The 17898-nt window shown below is 41.2% G+C and overlaps 1 protein-coding gene across 1 annotated transcript; it reads right to left on the bottom strand.

Moving 5' to 3' along the window:
- Nucleotides 1-9603: 9603 nt before the first annotated feature.
- On the bottom strand, nucleotides 9604-11740 carry LOC135393843 (uncharacterized). The gene is made up of 4 exons (XM_064624155.1): nucleotides 11711-11740; nucleotides 10495-10619; nucleotides 10214-10343; nucleotides 9604-9756 (listed from the first exon to the last, which is right to left on the bottom strand). Exons 1-4 carry the CDS (start codon nucleotides 11738-11740, stop codon nucleotides 9604-9606), a joined length of 438 nt encoding a protein of 145 aa, XP_064480225.1.
- Nucleotides 11741-17898: the final 6158 nt, after the last annotated feature.

The raw sequence follows: 17898 nt of genomic DNA, 5'->3' as shown, positions 1-17898 counted from the left end.
TCTCTGGTTGGTCTTCTTCGTTCCAAAGGGGGCTCACTGATTGGCCTTGCCTGGGTGATGTTTCCAGAAAGGGAATTCCCGAGTACTCTCAATAGGTGTCTTCTGCGCTTGTCATGTGTTACATCAAATAGCGCAAGAACAACGCCAGCAAATTCGCGTCAGATTTTCGGCGTTATTATCAGTGGTGGAAGCGTAGCAAAAAGGCACTATAGTTTCGGAATCGACCGGGACGGATGCGATAGTCCCTTTAAGCCGACTTACACCGCTACGCACTTAAACATGATTACGGTTATTGTACCACCCACAGAGCAAAGAAGCGTATTCCAAGCATTTTTCGACAATTTGTAGGCCATCCAAGGCGGTATGAGTCGCTTTACTCCTAATGCGCGGCAAAATCAACCTGTAACGCTTCACGAGATGAAAGTTGTGCACCGAAAGAAATGCGCTGCCTATTTGTGCTTCGCAAGCCAATACACCTGTGTCTTTGTCTCGTGTCTGTTTGCTCTCGCACTCACCTCATTCGCCAATCCTCTCGCCAGTATCGCTTTGTCTGCCCGCCGGATGCGGCGTTTACAGTTTGTCTGATATGAACGCTTGCGAACGGAAGCTAAAATGCGCCGCAGTATGGTTGACGGAATTTTTACAACTTGTCGACTTAGCGTTCAGGCGATATCCCAGTCAAGTACGACTGAAACGAAGAGGCATGGAAGGGGTCGGGCGGGTCGTTTGCATTCGAAAAATGTAGAGAAATTTACGCTGTGCCGGTCGCATCAGTTACGTCGAGTACGTCGTTGACACGCTCAAGGTAAACAAATATGTATGTTATTTTTTAGTGGTGTACCTAAAAGTAGTGAATGTCAAAGAGCAATCAACACATTAGAATGGTTATGTGTTGAAGTGTAATGTTAGTGCTGTCTATGAATCGTTCTGCATATAACAGAGAAGACATTTTCATTGCCAGATTCTCTTTGTGGACACTATGATTATTCTTAAAGGGATCGAAAAGTGAATATAAACCTATTGAAACTTTATGTTCAGAGAAAAGCTTTAACCTTCTAAACTTCAAATGTCTAAGGATTCCGCTGAAATCGCTGTAGTTTTTCTTCAATCCAATTTTCGATGATTGCATGTCCAATGACCTTGTAGGAAACCGTCCTCACCAGTAGCTGAACGTGCCGGGAACACGGATTGGTTAGTGAAATTTACATGTATCATGAGAAGCACTTGTGTAACCCGAAACAAGCGCTGTTTTTTCGTCGTGCAGGTGTTCATGTGGAAAATGCAAGCCGATGGATACTGCGGACGAGTGTTTGTGCTGCCGAGAGGTAGAGAATGCGTGTAAAAAGCAAACAGACAATTGCATCACAAACAACGAATATTTCGAAATACTGTGCCCTGACACCGAAGTCCTGCAAGTGTATTTTACATACATCTGAGAAACCGAAGAGTAAGACAACATACGCGGCAGCACCCGTCTTTACGCGCTACTTCAACAGGAAACTGAACGGAAAACCCTTATTTCAGCGGGAAATTCCGTTATATCGCCTATCGGCAATTCACAAGTTGGATATGGGGTGGTCTGAGAAAGCACCATAGAAAGATCCTGCCTGCCTGCGTCGTGCATGCTGTTAGGGATGCTTTCCCATCAGATGTCTATCAGGGCTTTGTACCTGTACCTGCAGACTTGTAGAAATGTATATATTGATGAGAGCAAATTTTCATTTCTTGCTTGTTGCAACTTTTTTTTTTTTTTTTTTTCAGTCACAGAATATTATAATTATTAGTTTGCTCCTGGACGGTTAAGTAACCTGAGGGCATATCTGTATTTGTAGATTATACTCGTGTCTGGTATATATGGGGAGTAAATGAAATAATTTACATCAGTGGTAGTACAGCTGAACTGTGTTCATAACCTGTTAGATACTTGATACTGACCAGGTTTCCAAATGCCAATTACTCTTTGAACTGAAATTGGGATTTAACACTTAACTCTGTTTCGCTAAAGGGGTACTTGTAACTGATTCACTATCATGTCACCAACTAACATTTGTAAAGAAAGACTTGAGCGCTGACTTCATGTATTAGCAACCCTTGATCTCGGTTCAAAGTTAACTACGCAGCATTGGTGTGGGCAATAGTACTCCAAAATGACTAAATAATTTATTATGCAGTAACAGGCACTCTCTATCTTTGCAATTTTATTTAACATGGAATACATTGACACTTTTCCACACGCAGTAAAGCCACCCCATAACCAAATTAGCCCGAAGAGTGTCTGTGAATGGGAATGGCTGTACCCATGTACTTTTCTGCGTAAGTTATCTGTTCTGAAGTTCTCTGTTACCGTGATTGAGATGTACTTTTGTAAAGTAATTTTGACAGCCCTGCAAATAGAAACTGGCTTCAGTGTACACAACAGACGTGTCAGAACATTTAAGTGAAATATAATATAAGAGCAGAAGCAATGTTTTGTCACAACTCAAACTATATTTTTCGACAGGGATTGCACTGTAACTCTTTTTACATATGTTACCTTATTATGTGCACTAAATGCTGCATTCAGTATATCGGAGAAACCTCGAACACCATGAGGGAAAGGTTTTACGGCCATAAATCCGATATTGTGAATAACCATCCTACACCCGTGTGTGCACATTTTAACCTTCCTGGACACGCTTTGGGTAGAGACCTCAAAATCGTTATCCTTGAATCGGGTTATAACAGCGACATGAAGCGCAAAAATCGAGAATCCTTTTTAATAGCGAAATTCCAGTCTCTGAAGCCTCACGGTTTGAACATCCACGCAGGCCCACTACAATTTTTTAACCCGTAAATATCATTTCTCGCATAAAATAAAATAAAGTAATGATAAACACACACACACACACAAACTGTAAAACAACTCTCCATTTTTCTTTCCAGATTCTCTTCGTTTGACTCTCTCCTGAGACCACCTCTGTCTTCACGTTCTCACGGTACACTGGTCACCTTTGTACTCCGCACGTGTGTCCTCATTCCGTCGCCATAACCCCCCTTTTTATCCTTAATTCCTGGAACGTCACCTACATGCGTTCTCGTTTCCTGTGTAATCCCTTGGACACGCGTTATGTTGCGCTTCTGATACCCCTGCGTTTGTATTTATGTTCTTTTCATTTTTACTTGTATTTGCATCCTTTCCACCACCCTGTTACCCTCTCATGCCAAAACTCCCCCGTCAACTGTACATATGTTCCTGTACCATGCTCATATTTTTGTAACCTGAAGAAGTGCAGTCTCGTGCACGAAAGTCCTGTTACCATGTGTAAATAAATAAGTTGCTCCTACCGTTTAATATCACTCTTTTATATTTTTCTTCTTTATTGTCCAGGGATTTAGGAGACAGAATAGGACTTTCTGCCCTCTGATGTTTTGACGTACTTGAGAGTTGTAAAACCTGAAACAAAATAAACAAGAGAAGTATAAACAGTTTTGCCTTCTTTTGAGTTTAACAAGCAAGTTATATTTACCATTTGTGTGCTTTTGTATTATCTGTTGATGGAAAGAGTACAGGAACAATAATGCAGCACATAGATCCAACAATGACCTGTCATCTTGATGAAGATGAGAACTTTTCTTCTAGTGCGCTAATTGTGACAAAAGAAATATACAATGAAAGTTGTACAAAAGCAGCAAATCTCCGTCGACTAAAATTTTAGATATGTGGATGTTACCACATCGTGTAGTTTCCGTCCAAAAGTATGACTACCCGACACTTTTCACTCGTGGCAGGGTGCAGAGGAAAACTATTTGAAGTTATGATTTGTGGCAACAAAAAGATTTGGCATGTTGACAAGGACTGTATAGCACATCAACACAGATGAGGGGGCAAACACAGTAGACAGCATGATGGCTGCTAACTCACAATTGAAGACTTATTCAACAGAACATTTGAATTTCAATTTGAATTTCAATTTATTTAAACTTTACAATGCTTAATGAGTAATACAATTCATACAGATGGAAGACCCAGAGGGAAAAGTATCCCGGTTAAAGGGTCTTCCGTGTGACATACAAAGATTAGAGCCATGAAAACAAATGCAAAGGTAAAAAACAATACACAAGCATAATACACGAAATACATAAAAACATAATACATGAAAACAATGCAAAAATGAAAAACAATGCACAAAAATGATACACATGTAATAGCAAGGCACGCATTAGACACAGCTGCACATCTTTGTGCCCCAAATCAGTAATATTACCATATGTAATATATAGTTAAATTAATCTTGATATATTTTTGACAGCAAAAAATATTTCGCTAGTTTTTTAAATTCAAAAACAATTTTGACGCTTTTTATGTTTGGTGGTATGCTATTCCATTCATTTACACTTCGAAACAAAAAAGTTAGTTTCCCGTAGTTAGCAAGGTAAATATAAATGGTAGCGAAGGCGGGAAAAAATACGAAATCTGTGTTAGCAACCCTGCGCCCTTCATGATACACATGCGAGCGTGGTTGTTGAGGGGCAAACTACGAAGGTAAACAAAAATAATTTAATCGGAGGCGCGAATAATGTGTGTACTAATGCAATATGCATGTTTTAATATAGCAATTCGCGCAATCTGCCAGTAATACGTAAGATTATAGACAGAGCCGAGTACGCTTCCGGTTCCTGTCCCTCTCCATGTTGTTAGCTACGAGTTTGCCGTACGTTGACTGCGCACTTTGTGACTGTTCATAGCCGTTTTCTTCTACATCGTCATCTTTTCAGTTTGAAACCACCAAGTCCAACATGGGACATTCCTCGGAGGAATGCCACGTTTCAGGACAGTAGCCAGCTGTTGCTTTATTTGAGTGTCAAGAATGTGGACAGTACTGACTTTGGAGCTGTCGGTTCCTCTTCCTGCCTTTGCGACGTTTGTGGGTGCGTGTGAGGAAGCCTTCAAAGCCAACGTCAAGACATTCCTCACCTCCCAAGGGGTCAGGTCCAAGCTGTGTGAAGTGTTGGACACACTTGTGCCAAAGACATTGAGTTTGTGTTCTCCATCGGTGTATGATGACCTATTTCACTTTTTTCTGAGGGTACGACTGTTCCGGTTTGCACGACAAAGGAATGAGGAAGTACGAAGTAGTACGTTACGTCTGAAGGCACTGCAGCAGGCAGCGAGACTAAGTTCGTAATTTCTGCACGTTGTTGTGATGTAACCAGAAGTTGTCTTTCCATGCAAAAGGATATGCATGGTTCTGTTGTCTATCCAGTGCTTTCAGTTGTGACCTCGATTACACATGATGTCTTGTAATTCTTTCGTTCCTGTGTAGCATACGATTTGTCAAAGTGCACTTTTGCACATAGCTCCATACCGTGTTATTTGTATTTTGACAGCCATGCAGAGTTCAGTAGTCTGTGCCTATTATTTATATATTTAGTGTGTGTATACCTGTGTACATAGATACCTAGCATACATTTTCTATTTTGAATCTTCAGCAGATTGCATATTCTTTGATATGTATTAAGTGTATACCTGTGTAAATAGATCCCTAGCATGTAATTTTATATTTTGAATCCTGCGCTGACTTCAGTAGTTGTGTGCACAACCGCCAGTGTGTAGGCGCAGTTATGTGCAGGGCTAAGCACCTTGTGCAGCTTGAAAATCTACACCACATGGCAAAATGTGCACAAAATAGCAGAAGCACAGAACATTGTCGATGCTTTGACATGCCTTTAATACAAAAATGCTGTTGTAATCAAAGTAGAAGTAGTCATCAGCAGGGTGTGTACACACTGAACAAGGTTGTCACTGCTGGAAGCTGATATTATTGTGGCTGTTTTGCAAGATAAAGTATCACAAACTTCTAAACTGAGCTAATAGACTTGTGCCTTCTTATTCCCCCATAGCATTCGTTACAATGCCAAAAACTGCGGGCAGACATAGCACCACACAGTATGGAAATATGTTCACTTCCACCTTCTTTGTACCAGAGATATGTGGAAAGTTCCAGATGTGCATGAGGACAGCTATAGCACCATGCATTGGACATTAAGGTCCTGGGCCCCACCTGTGTTTGCTGGAATTTGTACATTATCCTTTCGTGCTTATTCAGTACATGGACTGTCATACTGGTTATTTTGCACATTATTCTGTCGTGGGTATTTATGATGAAAGATGAAAGAAAAGTCACTGTGTTCCAGCCTCAGAACATCAATTGTCTCATGTGGGTATTTATACTGTTTACAACGGCATGGCGAATTTACCTGTGAGAAAAGAAAGAAAGCCCCCACTTGGTCTACTGTGTCCTTCGTTGCACGCATGTCGCTAGTGTTGATTCTTCTCTGTTTACAAATTATTTATGAGTTTTTGCTCTTGGATTTGCTTTCAACAGCGATTGTGATATTCCGCAGCTCGACATCGCGATGGAGGGAACGCGCAGCGCGAGCGCCCGGCCCGGGCTATACGTAATGGTGACGTACCAGGTGACGTCATTATGACGGAATTTGCAGTTTGCCCCGCAACGGATGCATGTCCGCTGACGGTCTTTATCACGAGCGCCCTTGAAGACGTGGTGGCCAATGCTTCGCTACCATTTATATGTACCTTGTAGTTAGTCTTAACGGTAGGGAAGTTAAAGACACCTTCAGCCCCTGCTCTCGTGTGGTGAACAGCTCGAAGTTCATCGTAGTTCATGGCTACAGAAAGGAGGTGTCCGCTCAAAATGCCAAATGTTATATGTAATATGTGTTGAGATATTATTTGTTTAATAGCTTGTATCTGGTGATCGCGCATAATTGAAGCAACAGAAGACAAGTATGGTAATCGAAACATAATCCTTATAGCACGATTCTGAACAGTTTCCAGTGCACGTAAATGGGTGTTGTAAGTGAGGCCCCAGACGCTTGCACAATAAGAAAAATGTGAGTGCACAAAAGCGTAGTAAAGATTTAAAACAATGGACTCAGGAAAGAAGTGTCGAGTTCTAGTAAGAACGCTAATACCATAAGAGGTTTTTGCGTATGATGCTTCGAATATGGGACTGAAAACGCAAATGATGGTCGAAAAGCACGCCAAGAAATTTGACCTCTTTGCTAAACTGAATAGGGGCGTCGTGAATGGACAACGTAGGGCAAAAATCCAGGCTACGCTGAGGGCTGTGGAATATCATGGAAACAGTCTTTGTAGCGTTTAATTTTAGACCATTTACATGGCACCATCCAATCAAGTTGTCAATGTCGGATTGAAGATCTGAAACCATTTGCATGACGTCTCGGCCAGTGATGAGCAGAGTAGTGTCGTCAGCAAACAAAAAACATGTGAAGGATGAATGCATAAGGGGAGATCATTTATATCAACGAGGAAGAGAAGTGGGCCCAATGTAGAACCTTGTGGGACACCAGCATGTAACACAGCAGGGGATGAAGTACTATCTTTAAATTTGACAACCTGTATTCTGTCTTGCAAAAAACTGTGTATAAGTGTTAGAGCTGGACCGCAAATTCCATAAGCTGTTAATTTGGAAAGGAGTAATGTGTGATGCACGCAATCAAATGATTTAGAAAAATCAACAAAAACCGAGAGGGCTATGCCTCCGCTGTCCAACGAATACTTAATTCTATCGCAAAAATTAATCAGGGCAGTTTCAGTCGAGTACTTGTTACGAAATCCGTGTTGATTGCTGCATAGTATATTAAATTTTTCGAGATACTTAACAAGGCGGCTGTAGAGTAACCGTTGGAAAATCTTACTAATCGCCGGCAAGATAGAAATCGGCCGATAGTTATTTACATCAGAGCTGTTACCCTTTTTAAATAGAGGAATAATTACGGCATGTTTCAGAGCCTTAGGAAACGTGCCGTGTTTGAAAGAAAGATTGATAATGTGTACGAGAACAGGGGAGATAACGTCACGAACAAGTTTCAGATTTGCCACAGTTATGCGATCGTAACCTTCGGAAACGTTACGGAGCGATGATATCACACGCGACACTTCCAACAGGCACGTCCCAAGCAGCACAATGTACTGAAAGTCGAGTGCAATAGGGGTGGACGGTATGTGTCTTATCTATGTTCCTTAGTTTCACGAGTCTGTTCAAGGCCTTCCACCTACCCAGCCACCCCTATTGCACCCGACTTTCAGTACATTTTGCTGCTTGGGGTAGGTTGTAGGAAGAAAGACTGAGATACACGCGGTAGGGAACAGGAGCAAAATGTGACTGAGGTGATTGTGATATATCTGTTAAATTCCTAACGGTAGAAATGAAGTGATTACCGAAAGCAGATGGCGATGTCATGTGAATCATGATTAGTTACACCATTGGAAGTAATCTTATCAGGAAATGACTGACGGCTCTGTCTATTAAGGAAGGAATTGACGATTTTCCACTTATCTTTGACGTTTGTGCAAGATGCAAATCTTGAATGAAAATACTGTCTTTCAGCACTGTGTAGTACTCTGGATAAATGTTTGGAATACAGCATATATCTCGCTCGCAAGTTAATATTAAATGGGTTACTCTTAAGTTTCCTACTGAGATTATGCTTCTGCTGCATTGATATAAGGATGCCACGGGTAATGCACGGATTTCGGCCATGCAAGTACTTATTCCTAGATAAAGTCGTGGTTGTGTTACGATCAATAGCATGAATAAGACAAGCAGAAAAAGTGTTATATGCTTCATCAACGTGCTCACACCTTATAAATGGTGGTCCAATCGACACCGGCTACGTCACAAACAAAGCGCTCCGAATTAAAACGCACGAAGGAACCCCTATCATTGCCACAGAGTCTGGACTTGAAAGTGGCAGATACGGCATAATGTTCTTTGGTGTCAATTTCAATAACCTCAGCATGTGACAGTAAACAGTCTCTGACCCATATGTGGTCTATTAGAGTAGATGTACTGCATGTTACTCTGGTAGGGGACGTAATCGCGCATGTAAAACCGTAACTAGTAAGGCAACTAGAAAAGGCTACAGTAGTAGGTGAAATAGTATCTAATAAGTTTATATTAATACCACCAGTAAGTACAACACACTTATTTTCCAAACTCAACTTGTGTAACAACATATCTAAAGAACCAGTGAATTGGGTGACACTTACAGATGGGGAACGATATAACATTTCTATGCGCACCGGTCAAACAGCTCTTATCAACTTCAACCCATACGCTTTCACAACATGGAATATCTAAGACAATATCATTGCGGACAATATACTGTATTTGTGAAGCAATAAAGAGGCTTACTCCACCACCGACATTAGTGCCAGATTGATCAGGGCAAACATGCTCAGAAACATAGTTTGTGTACTGGTAAAGGGAGGACTCATCGCTATTTAACCAATCTTCGCTGATTGCAACAAGAGAGTACGGCGATGGCCTGCAGCACAAAAAATCGTCTATGTCATGAAAGTGTCGTCTTAAACTTCTCGCATTAAAGTGCATTAAAGAAAATTCCATCAACGCAAAAGGGGAACAAAACAGAACACAACCTTAGTCACCAGTTCGCAGCAAAGGGCCTATCTTCGCAATATCTGCTTCGCGTCTGATTCGGAGGGCTGAACTCTCCGTCGAAAATCGTGCTTTAATCTGGACCTGATCCTAACTTACAGAAAAGAATGAGAGAATATTACTCCACCTTGTAGTTATAAAACATGGATCTTCCATGCTTTGGGGCTTCGATCACGATGTGCTTCCCATCTACAGCACCAACGCAGTTTGGTAATGCCCACCTCTCCTCAAAATGCTGGGCGGACTGTACCCACACCTCTGGTGTAGGGTTCTGTAACATACCAAGCATTGGCTTGAATATAACACTACCTATATGGTGGCAATGGCAACGTGAAAGTCAGTCCTTCAGTACAGAAAGATGAACAGCAAGAAAGGCATTTGCTTTTCTGCAAACTCCTGCACTCCTGTCTGACTCTGTTCGTAAGTAGGGATTGCATTATGTGGTAATACACGGCATGAGATCATCAGATATGGTACTCGACAGGTGAACCACATGGGCTGTCAAGACAATGCTAAACAGATACTATGATAGCTACTCCATAATTTTTCAACACTGCAAGACTGTCATTCCAAACTAGGTTGTTGCCATCTTACAGCTACACCGTTGAAGAAAAAAAAGTAGAATGAGGTAGTGAACAAAAGGCAATATAGCTTTGAATGGCTGCACAATGTTTATGAGTACATCTGCATTTACAAGAAGCAGCATGCAAGTATGATTTGCAACTTACAGGCAGGTAGACGGGCATTAGTTCCTCCCACAAGGCCGTGCATGTTTCATAAACAATCATCTTGATTGTTGTGGATCCTATGCGGAAGCTGTATGCCACACTACTGAGATAGCTTCCATGCGCAAGATACCTGAAATTACAAAGTTAAATTCACACTGATCGGTGGGCAGTACAGTTAGCAAATGAGCACTCTGTTAAACCAGCATAGGAGCAATTAACCGCAGTCATTTTTTTAAGCATGAAAGGAAGAGCCGCTTTTGAGTAAACAGGACAAAACTTACCTCAGAGTGATGGCCAATCGATGTGCTGGTTCCAGAGCTGGACGGCCATGGGGATGCTTCTGCAGCCTGTGTCTGATGAGGTTCAACAAATAGTCAAACTGCTCAGGAGGTACAAGGACATATCTCTGCACGTTGTTGTGATGTCACCAGAAGGTTTCTTTCCATGCGAAAGGATATGCATGGTTCTGTTGTCTATCCAGTGTTTTCAGTTGTAACCTAGATTACACATGATCTCTTGTAATTCTTTCATTCCTGTGTAGCATGCGATTTGGCGTACATTTTCTATTTTGAATCTACAGCAGTTTGCCTATTCTTTGATACGTATTAAGTGTATACCTGTGTACATAGATCCCTAGCACGTAATTTTATATTTTGAATCCTGCACTGAGTTCAGTAGTTGTGTGCACAGCCGCCAGTATGTAGGCGCAGTTATGTGCAGGGCTAAGCACTTTGTGCAGATTGAAAATCTACACCACATGGCAAAATGTGCACAAAATAGCAGAAGCACGGAACATTGTCGATGCTTTGACATGCCTTTAATACAAAAATGCTGTTGTAATCAAAGTAGAAGTAGTCATCAGCAGGGTGTGTACACACTGACCAAGGTTGTCATTGCTGGAATCTGATATTATTGTGGCTGTTTTGCAAGATAAAGTATCACAGACTTCCAAACTGAGCTAATAGACTTGTGCCTTCTAATTCCCCCATAGCATTCGTTACAATAAACTGTGGGCAGACATAGCACCACACAGTATGCAAATATCATATAATATGATCTTCAGGTGCAAATATGATGAAAGGTGGCAGTCACTGAAAAGCTGTAGGACTCGAACCCAGCGGAACTGTTCCAGCCTCAGAACATCAGTTCTCTCAAGTTCAAATATGTTCACTTCCACCTTCTTTGTACGAGAGATATGTGGAAAGTTCCAGATCTGCATGAGGAGAGCTATAGCAGCATGCATTGGACATTAAGGTCCTGGGCCCCACCTGTGTTTGCTGGAATTTGTACATTATACTTTCGTGCTTATTCAGTACATGGACTGTCATACTGGTTATTTTGCACATTATTCTGTCGTGGGTATTTATGATGAAAGATGGAAATCACTGAAAAGTCACTGTGTTCCAGCCTCAGAACATCAATTGTCTCATGTGATTATTGATACGGTTTACAACAGCATGGTGAATTTACCTGTGATAAAAGAAAGAAAGCCCCCACCTGGTCTCCTGTGTCCTTTGTTGCACGCATGTCGCTAGTGTTCATTCTTCCCTGTTTACAAATTGTTTATCAGTTTTTGCTCTTGGATTCGCTTTCAACCATAGCTCGGCGCAATCATGATCGCAATGCCTTATCAAAGCCTGATGATCGCGATCAGGAGTTCGATCACGAAGCACTGGCAAGGCTGCCGCGATCATGATCGCGCCGAGCTATGCTTTCAACAGAGATTGTGATATTCCGCGGCTCGACATCGCGACGGAAGAAACGCGCAGCGCGAGCGCACGGCAGCGCTATAGGTAATGGTGACGTACCAGGTGACGTCATTATGACGCAATTTGTAGTTTGCCCCGCAACGGATGGATGGCGCTGACGGACTTTATCATGGCCGCCCTTGAAGACGTTGTAGCCAATGCAAGCTTCGCTACCACCTTGGCCTGTCTGCTGAAGAACCTGATGTTGGAAATCCCTCCATTGCGTCTCCTTTGGCTGACTGTGTGCCCTCTGAGACGGTAGGTTTTTGAGACTGGAGCTCTAATTATTTCATATGCCTCATGTTTTCCATTTGAGATTTCCCATGAGTTTCAGTACGTGCGAGGAGCGAGGATGTTAAATGAATTGCTAATGTGGCCTGTCACAATGAGAACATACTTAAAAACAAAATAATGCACTGCTGGCGTTCGCACAATTACAACGAATGCGACTGTGGGGCTGGAATTTAATATCCTTTTGGTAGCTTCGTGAGCACCAGCTAATATAACCACTGTAGAGAAAAATCAGCATGCAACCAGAATTAAACACAAAAAAAGATTAAATAGCAGAGGGATTTTTCTGGTTCATTCATTGGTGCTGCACGAACTAAACGCCTCTGCTCAACATAAAATGTGTCTGCATTGTGTATTGAAAACAAATTCTGTATACCCGCATGTCATGAAGAAAGTGTTCAATTGTGTTCTTGTGGTCAGTGTACTGTACCTATACAGATTCTGAGATTTCTTTTTTAAATTCTGTATTGGCACCACAAAGCAGCTGTGGCTGTGAGCACCGAATATTCGTGGGCAGACAGAGACTGTTTCATCTTGCTAAATGTTTCCCCTGTGTTCATGTTGCATGCTAACCGTTTCACATTTCTATTGATTCAGATTCAGATTCAGATTTTATTTATGCACAATAAACAATGCATACACAAAATACCAACTAGATTGCGAGGTCAAAGCCTGTAAATGCAATCCATCTAACACAACACAAAAATGAGATAATACACAGTACAGCTTTGTGCGATAGAATTAAATGTCAGAATACACATTACATTTAAGCGTATAGTGAACTGATGTCAAACAAATCGGTAACTTAGATGCTAAAATCAAGAACAAAACTAACAATACCCACAAATTAGGAAGCGTACATACTTTACAGTATCAACTAACTTTGCTCAGAACAACAGCGCGCTAACAATAAGCAAACATTCAAACATTTAAATGTTCTGTGTCTGATAGGTTTTGCAACAAATATACTTTAAGACTACTTCTCATAGAGTTAAATTTAGCATTTTCCTTAAAGGTAACGGGCAAGGAATTCCAAGCCTTCCCACCGTAGAACTCTAGCGTAAATTTCCCACAATTTGTTCCTGGTTTTGGTAATTTCACGGTCCAAAGAGCGCGTCTCAAATCATTGCAAGCAGAGTAAAAAAATAATATCGAAAGAATGAAGCACGATGTCAGAGTAACTATTTAATACGTGAGCTTTCGGGCAGAGTCTGCCCTTCTTCAGACAAAAGAAGCAGTTAAAACATTGCTTATATAAGGATTGGGATAGGTGAGAGAAAGAATCAAAGAACAAGAGAGAAGCAACGCAAGGATGAAATCACAAAGAACAAAACAGAAGGCTATACATTTGATAGATATCTGACGCCAAGACCGTTGGAAGAAACGTACACCACTCTTTCTGTTTGAATTTCTGCCGGCCGCGTTTGTCCGTTGAAAAGAAGAAAACGGTTAAATATAAGTTGCTTACAGCTAATGTGAATTCCGCGAAAAAATTACTTGTGCATTCAAAAGTTGGACAGTGACATGTTGTAGAAACAATGCATACACATTAAAGGGACCGAAAAGTGAATATAAACCTATCGAAACTTTATGTTCAGTGAAAAGCTTGAACCTTCTAAAGTTCAAATGTCAAAGAACTCCGTTGAAATCGCTGTAGTTTTTTTTAAATCGAATTTTCGATTATTGCATGTCTAGGTACCTAGTAGGAAACCGGCAGTCTCTCAACAATGGCATCACACCGCGCCATCTGTCGAGGACGCAAGTAATACGCGCGCTTCCACTCGCTAATCCGGTGAAAACGAAAGTGGCTGTGAGCGTCTGCAACCACTTTCTACGTCGAAAATGTCGAGTCTCCCGAACCTGAGTGCGCTAGAACTCCGCATTCTAGAACTATCGCGCGCACAGAACTTCTGTTCGTACGATAGCATGCCGGAAAGTGTGTGCGTCGCAGCAGAAGATTCATCGTCCTCAGATATACCGGAGTCACCGCCGTCCTCACCAGGATCTGATCGTACCGGGAACGCGGACTGGTTAGTGAAATTTATATGTATTAGGGAGAAGCACTTGTTTAAGGTGAAACAAGCGCTGTTTTTTCGTTGTGCAGGTGTTCTTGCGGGAAGTGCAAACCGATGGATACGAGTGTCTGTGCTGCCGGGAGGTAGAGAACGTCTGTAAAAAGCAGACTGTCAACTGCATTACAGACAACGAATATTTCGAGATACTCTGCCTCGACACCGAAGTTCTGCGAGTGTCTTTTACGTACATCCGAGATACTGAAGAGTATGGCAACATACGTGACATCGCCGTGGACAAGTGAGTACGTGTTTACAAGCTACTTGAACGGCAAACTGAATGGAAAAACCTTATTTCTGCAGGAAATTCCGTTATATCGCCTATCGGCAATTCACAAGGTGGATATGGGGTGGTCTGGGAAAGCACCATAGGAAGATTCTTCCTGCCTGCGTGGTGCATGCCATTAGGGATGCTTTTCCATCAGATGTGTATAAGGGGTTTAAACCTGCACACTTGTAAAAATGTATATTGATGCCTGCAAATTTTCATTTCTAGGTTGCTGCGAATTTTTTCATTGCTTTTTCCTTTCAAATAGTCACACAATATTGTAATTATTATGTTTGTGCATGGATGCCTGGGGGCATATCTATTTGTACATTAGTGTACTCATGTCTTGTATATATGGAGAGTAAATAACAATTTTTATCATTGTACTTCACCTGAACTGTGTTTATAATTTTTATACACTAGAGATTGACCAGGTTTGCAAATGATAATTAACGGTTGAAAACACTTAACTTATTTCACTAAAAGGAGCACTTGTAACTGATTCATTATCATATGACCAACTAACATTTGTAAAGAAAGTCCTTAGTGCTGACTTAAATGGTACTGCACCTCTTCATCTCAGTTAACCATGCAGCATCGGTGTGGGCAAGAGTACTCCAAAATGGCTACATAATTTATTATGCAGTAACAGGCACACACTACCTTTGCAATGCTATTTTTTAAGATGAAATACACTGACACTTTTCTGCACACAGTATTCGATTCGCCACCATTCGACAACAAAACTACTGTGAACAGTCTCTGTGAATGAGAATGACTGTACCCACGTATTCTTTTTTTCATAAGTTCTCGGTGACTGTGACCGAGATACTTTTGTAAAGAAATTTTGACAGTCCTCCAAATAGAAACTGGTTTCAGTGTATGCAACAGACTTCTCGGAACAATTAATTGAAATATAATAAAACAGCCGATCAACATTTTTTCACAACTCTGTGTTTTTCTTTTTTAATGTCCAGCAATTTAGGAGACAAGAGTAGGACTTTCTGCTCTCTGATGTTTTCATGTACTTCATATAGCTGTAAAACCTGAAAAAAAAAAAGATAAGATACAGAATGGAAGTATAAACAGTTTTGCCTTTCACTTTTGAGCTTAACAAGAAAGTTACATTTTACCATATATGTGCTTTTGTATTCTCCTGTTGATGAAAAGGGTACAGGAATAATAATGGAGCACATAGATGAAGCTGAGAACTGTTCTTCAAGAGTGTGCTAATTGTGACAACAGAAATATACGATGAAAGTTGTACAGAAACAGCAAATGTCTGCTGACAAAAGTTTTAGAAATCTGGATGTTACTGCCTCATGTAGTTTCCGTCCAAAAGTAGGACTACTCGACATTCTTCAGTCGCAGCACGGTGCAGAGGTGGAAGTTGTGACTAGAAAAAGATTTAGCATGTTCACAAGGTCATTAGTGCACACCAACATACATGACAACATAGACAACATGATGGCTGCAAACTCACAATTATTCAACAGCACAAGAAACGGAAAGCATGAGTAAAAAAAGATGGCGTCCATGCAGCACGTGTAGAACCACATAATCTCAGGGAAGGTAGAATCGGGAGAGCAATAAATGACTTGAGTCCGAAATTGGGTAACTTGGCATAGTTAGGATCAAGGATATGGGCTGCTCCAATACACACTCTGTTTCTATTGTACCCTTTCAATTGTCTCGCATGTATTTTTCTGCTGCATCGAGCGAAAGAGCATCAAGGTACCTAGATTCACTCTACATTCAGAATTGCAATAAACATTATGGGGCTCTACCCCATTTCTTGAGGTAATGTGCTGAAATGGAGTAATGGGTTGCCTCAGAGCGATGACGGAAATCCTATGGTGTCCAAAAGCGTTAGAAGTGCTTTGACAACTTGTGTGGGGCCAGTGAATAGTACTGCAAGGCATATTTCCTTGAGCTTGACGTGCAGAAGCTGCATACATGCATCAGTGCATAATTGATGTTAAGATACAGAAACTATAAAGCTACGACCTTAGGGTGTTTGTATGTCAAATGAAGTCCTTTGGTAGCAGCCCAAAATTCACATATGAGGTCTTTACCAACAATATGCATGTTAGAAGTGTCCTTGTTTGAGAAGAAGGGTTCTGCTGCAATTGTCCCCCTCTGTGCCCTGGACTACGCCATTCTCTTCATGATCTGTGGTTAGGGTCCTGTTATGCACCTGTGCGAAGACTTGCAACTGAAAGACAAGGGGAAAAAAAGAGAAAAAATACTGGAATTACAATCTGAAAGCATGATATAAAGAAGAGTGCAGCTACAGCCACATAGCGCGGACAATGACAGTGATATTTTAAAATGCTGTGGTACGTAAATGGCTGCAAAGTTTTCCATTAGTCTTGCCATGGTCACTTGACAGTTGGTTAAAAGTAGAAAAGCTTTTCATGCATGACACCAATCTCCTTTTTCATTCTCCCAAGGAACCTACCTCCCCTCACTGTACAAAGAGTTGCGTGGCATGATGATGCCACAGACGGACACTTACAAAACATATGAGCAAATCTGTCTGTGCAGTCCTGTACTTCTCATACTATAAAGTACAATGAAGTCAAGTCAATAAGTCACATTGCAGTATAGTTAACTTCAATGAACAAAAATCTCAGATAAGGAGTCGCAACACTTTATATGAGTAAAAAGTTATGCTGGCCACCTTATCATCACTGGCGTCACGTAACAGTATATACATATCCATGGATAAGGAAGCATTAGGTGCACCTTCATGCACTTTGTGAGTATGGAGATAGGAGGTAGGTTGTGGAACACACTTTCATGGAGAAAGGATTAAGATTTCAAAGAAAAGCAAGTAAAACAATATCAAACAAGTCTGGCATTCTACAACAGGCAAATGAACAGAAAGCAAGAAAAAGCGTATGCACTGCAAATTGCAGTGCATACAATTAAATTGCATACAAACTGCAGTGCAAATTGCAGTGGACAATGTGCTGGCAGGATCAGTAGTGTCATCCGATACGGTGACTTCCACGCACAAGTCCATGAAATCATTGCAGTCGACCTGAAACAGTTTTAAAACTATTTCGAAACAGAAATTTTCAAAAGATGACCAAATGATGAGATCTCTACATACTACGAAGCAGTCCGGCGCCACTTCAACACCGGAATGTCCCTAAAATTAAATTTGTTCATGTTCACAATGCCCAGTAGGTAGGATAACACAAGTTAAATGGTATACGTCATCGCTATATTATAATTTATACATGTGTGACACCTGTACATACCTGAGACGTTGTGTTGAGCCCGTCACCAATGCGAAGC

This window comes from Ornithodoros turicata, chromosome 1 (genome assembly GCF_037126465.1).
Source record: "Ornithodoros turicata isolate Travis chromosome 1, ASM3712646v1, whole genome shotgun sequence".
NCBI classification, from domain to species: Eukaryota; Metazoa; Arthropoda; class Arachnida; order Ixodida; family Argasidae; genus Ornithodoros; species Ornithodoros turicata.
The sequence above is the reverse complement of the archived record's forward strand: the minus strand, read 5'-3'. Positions and strand labels throughout refer to the sequence as shown.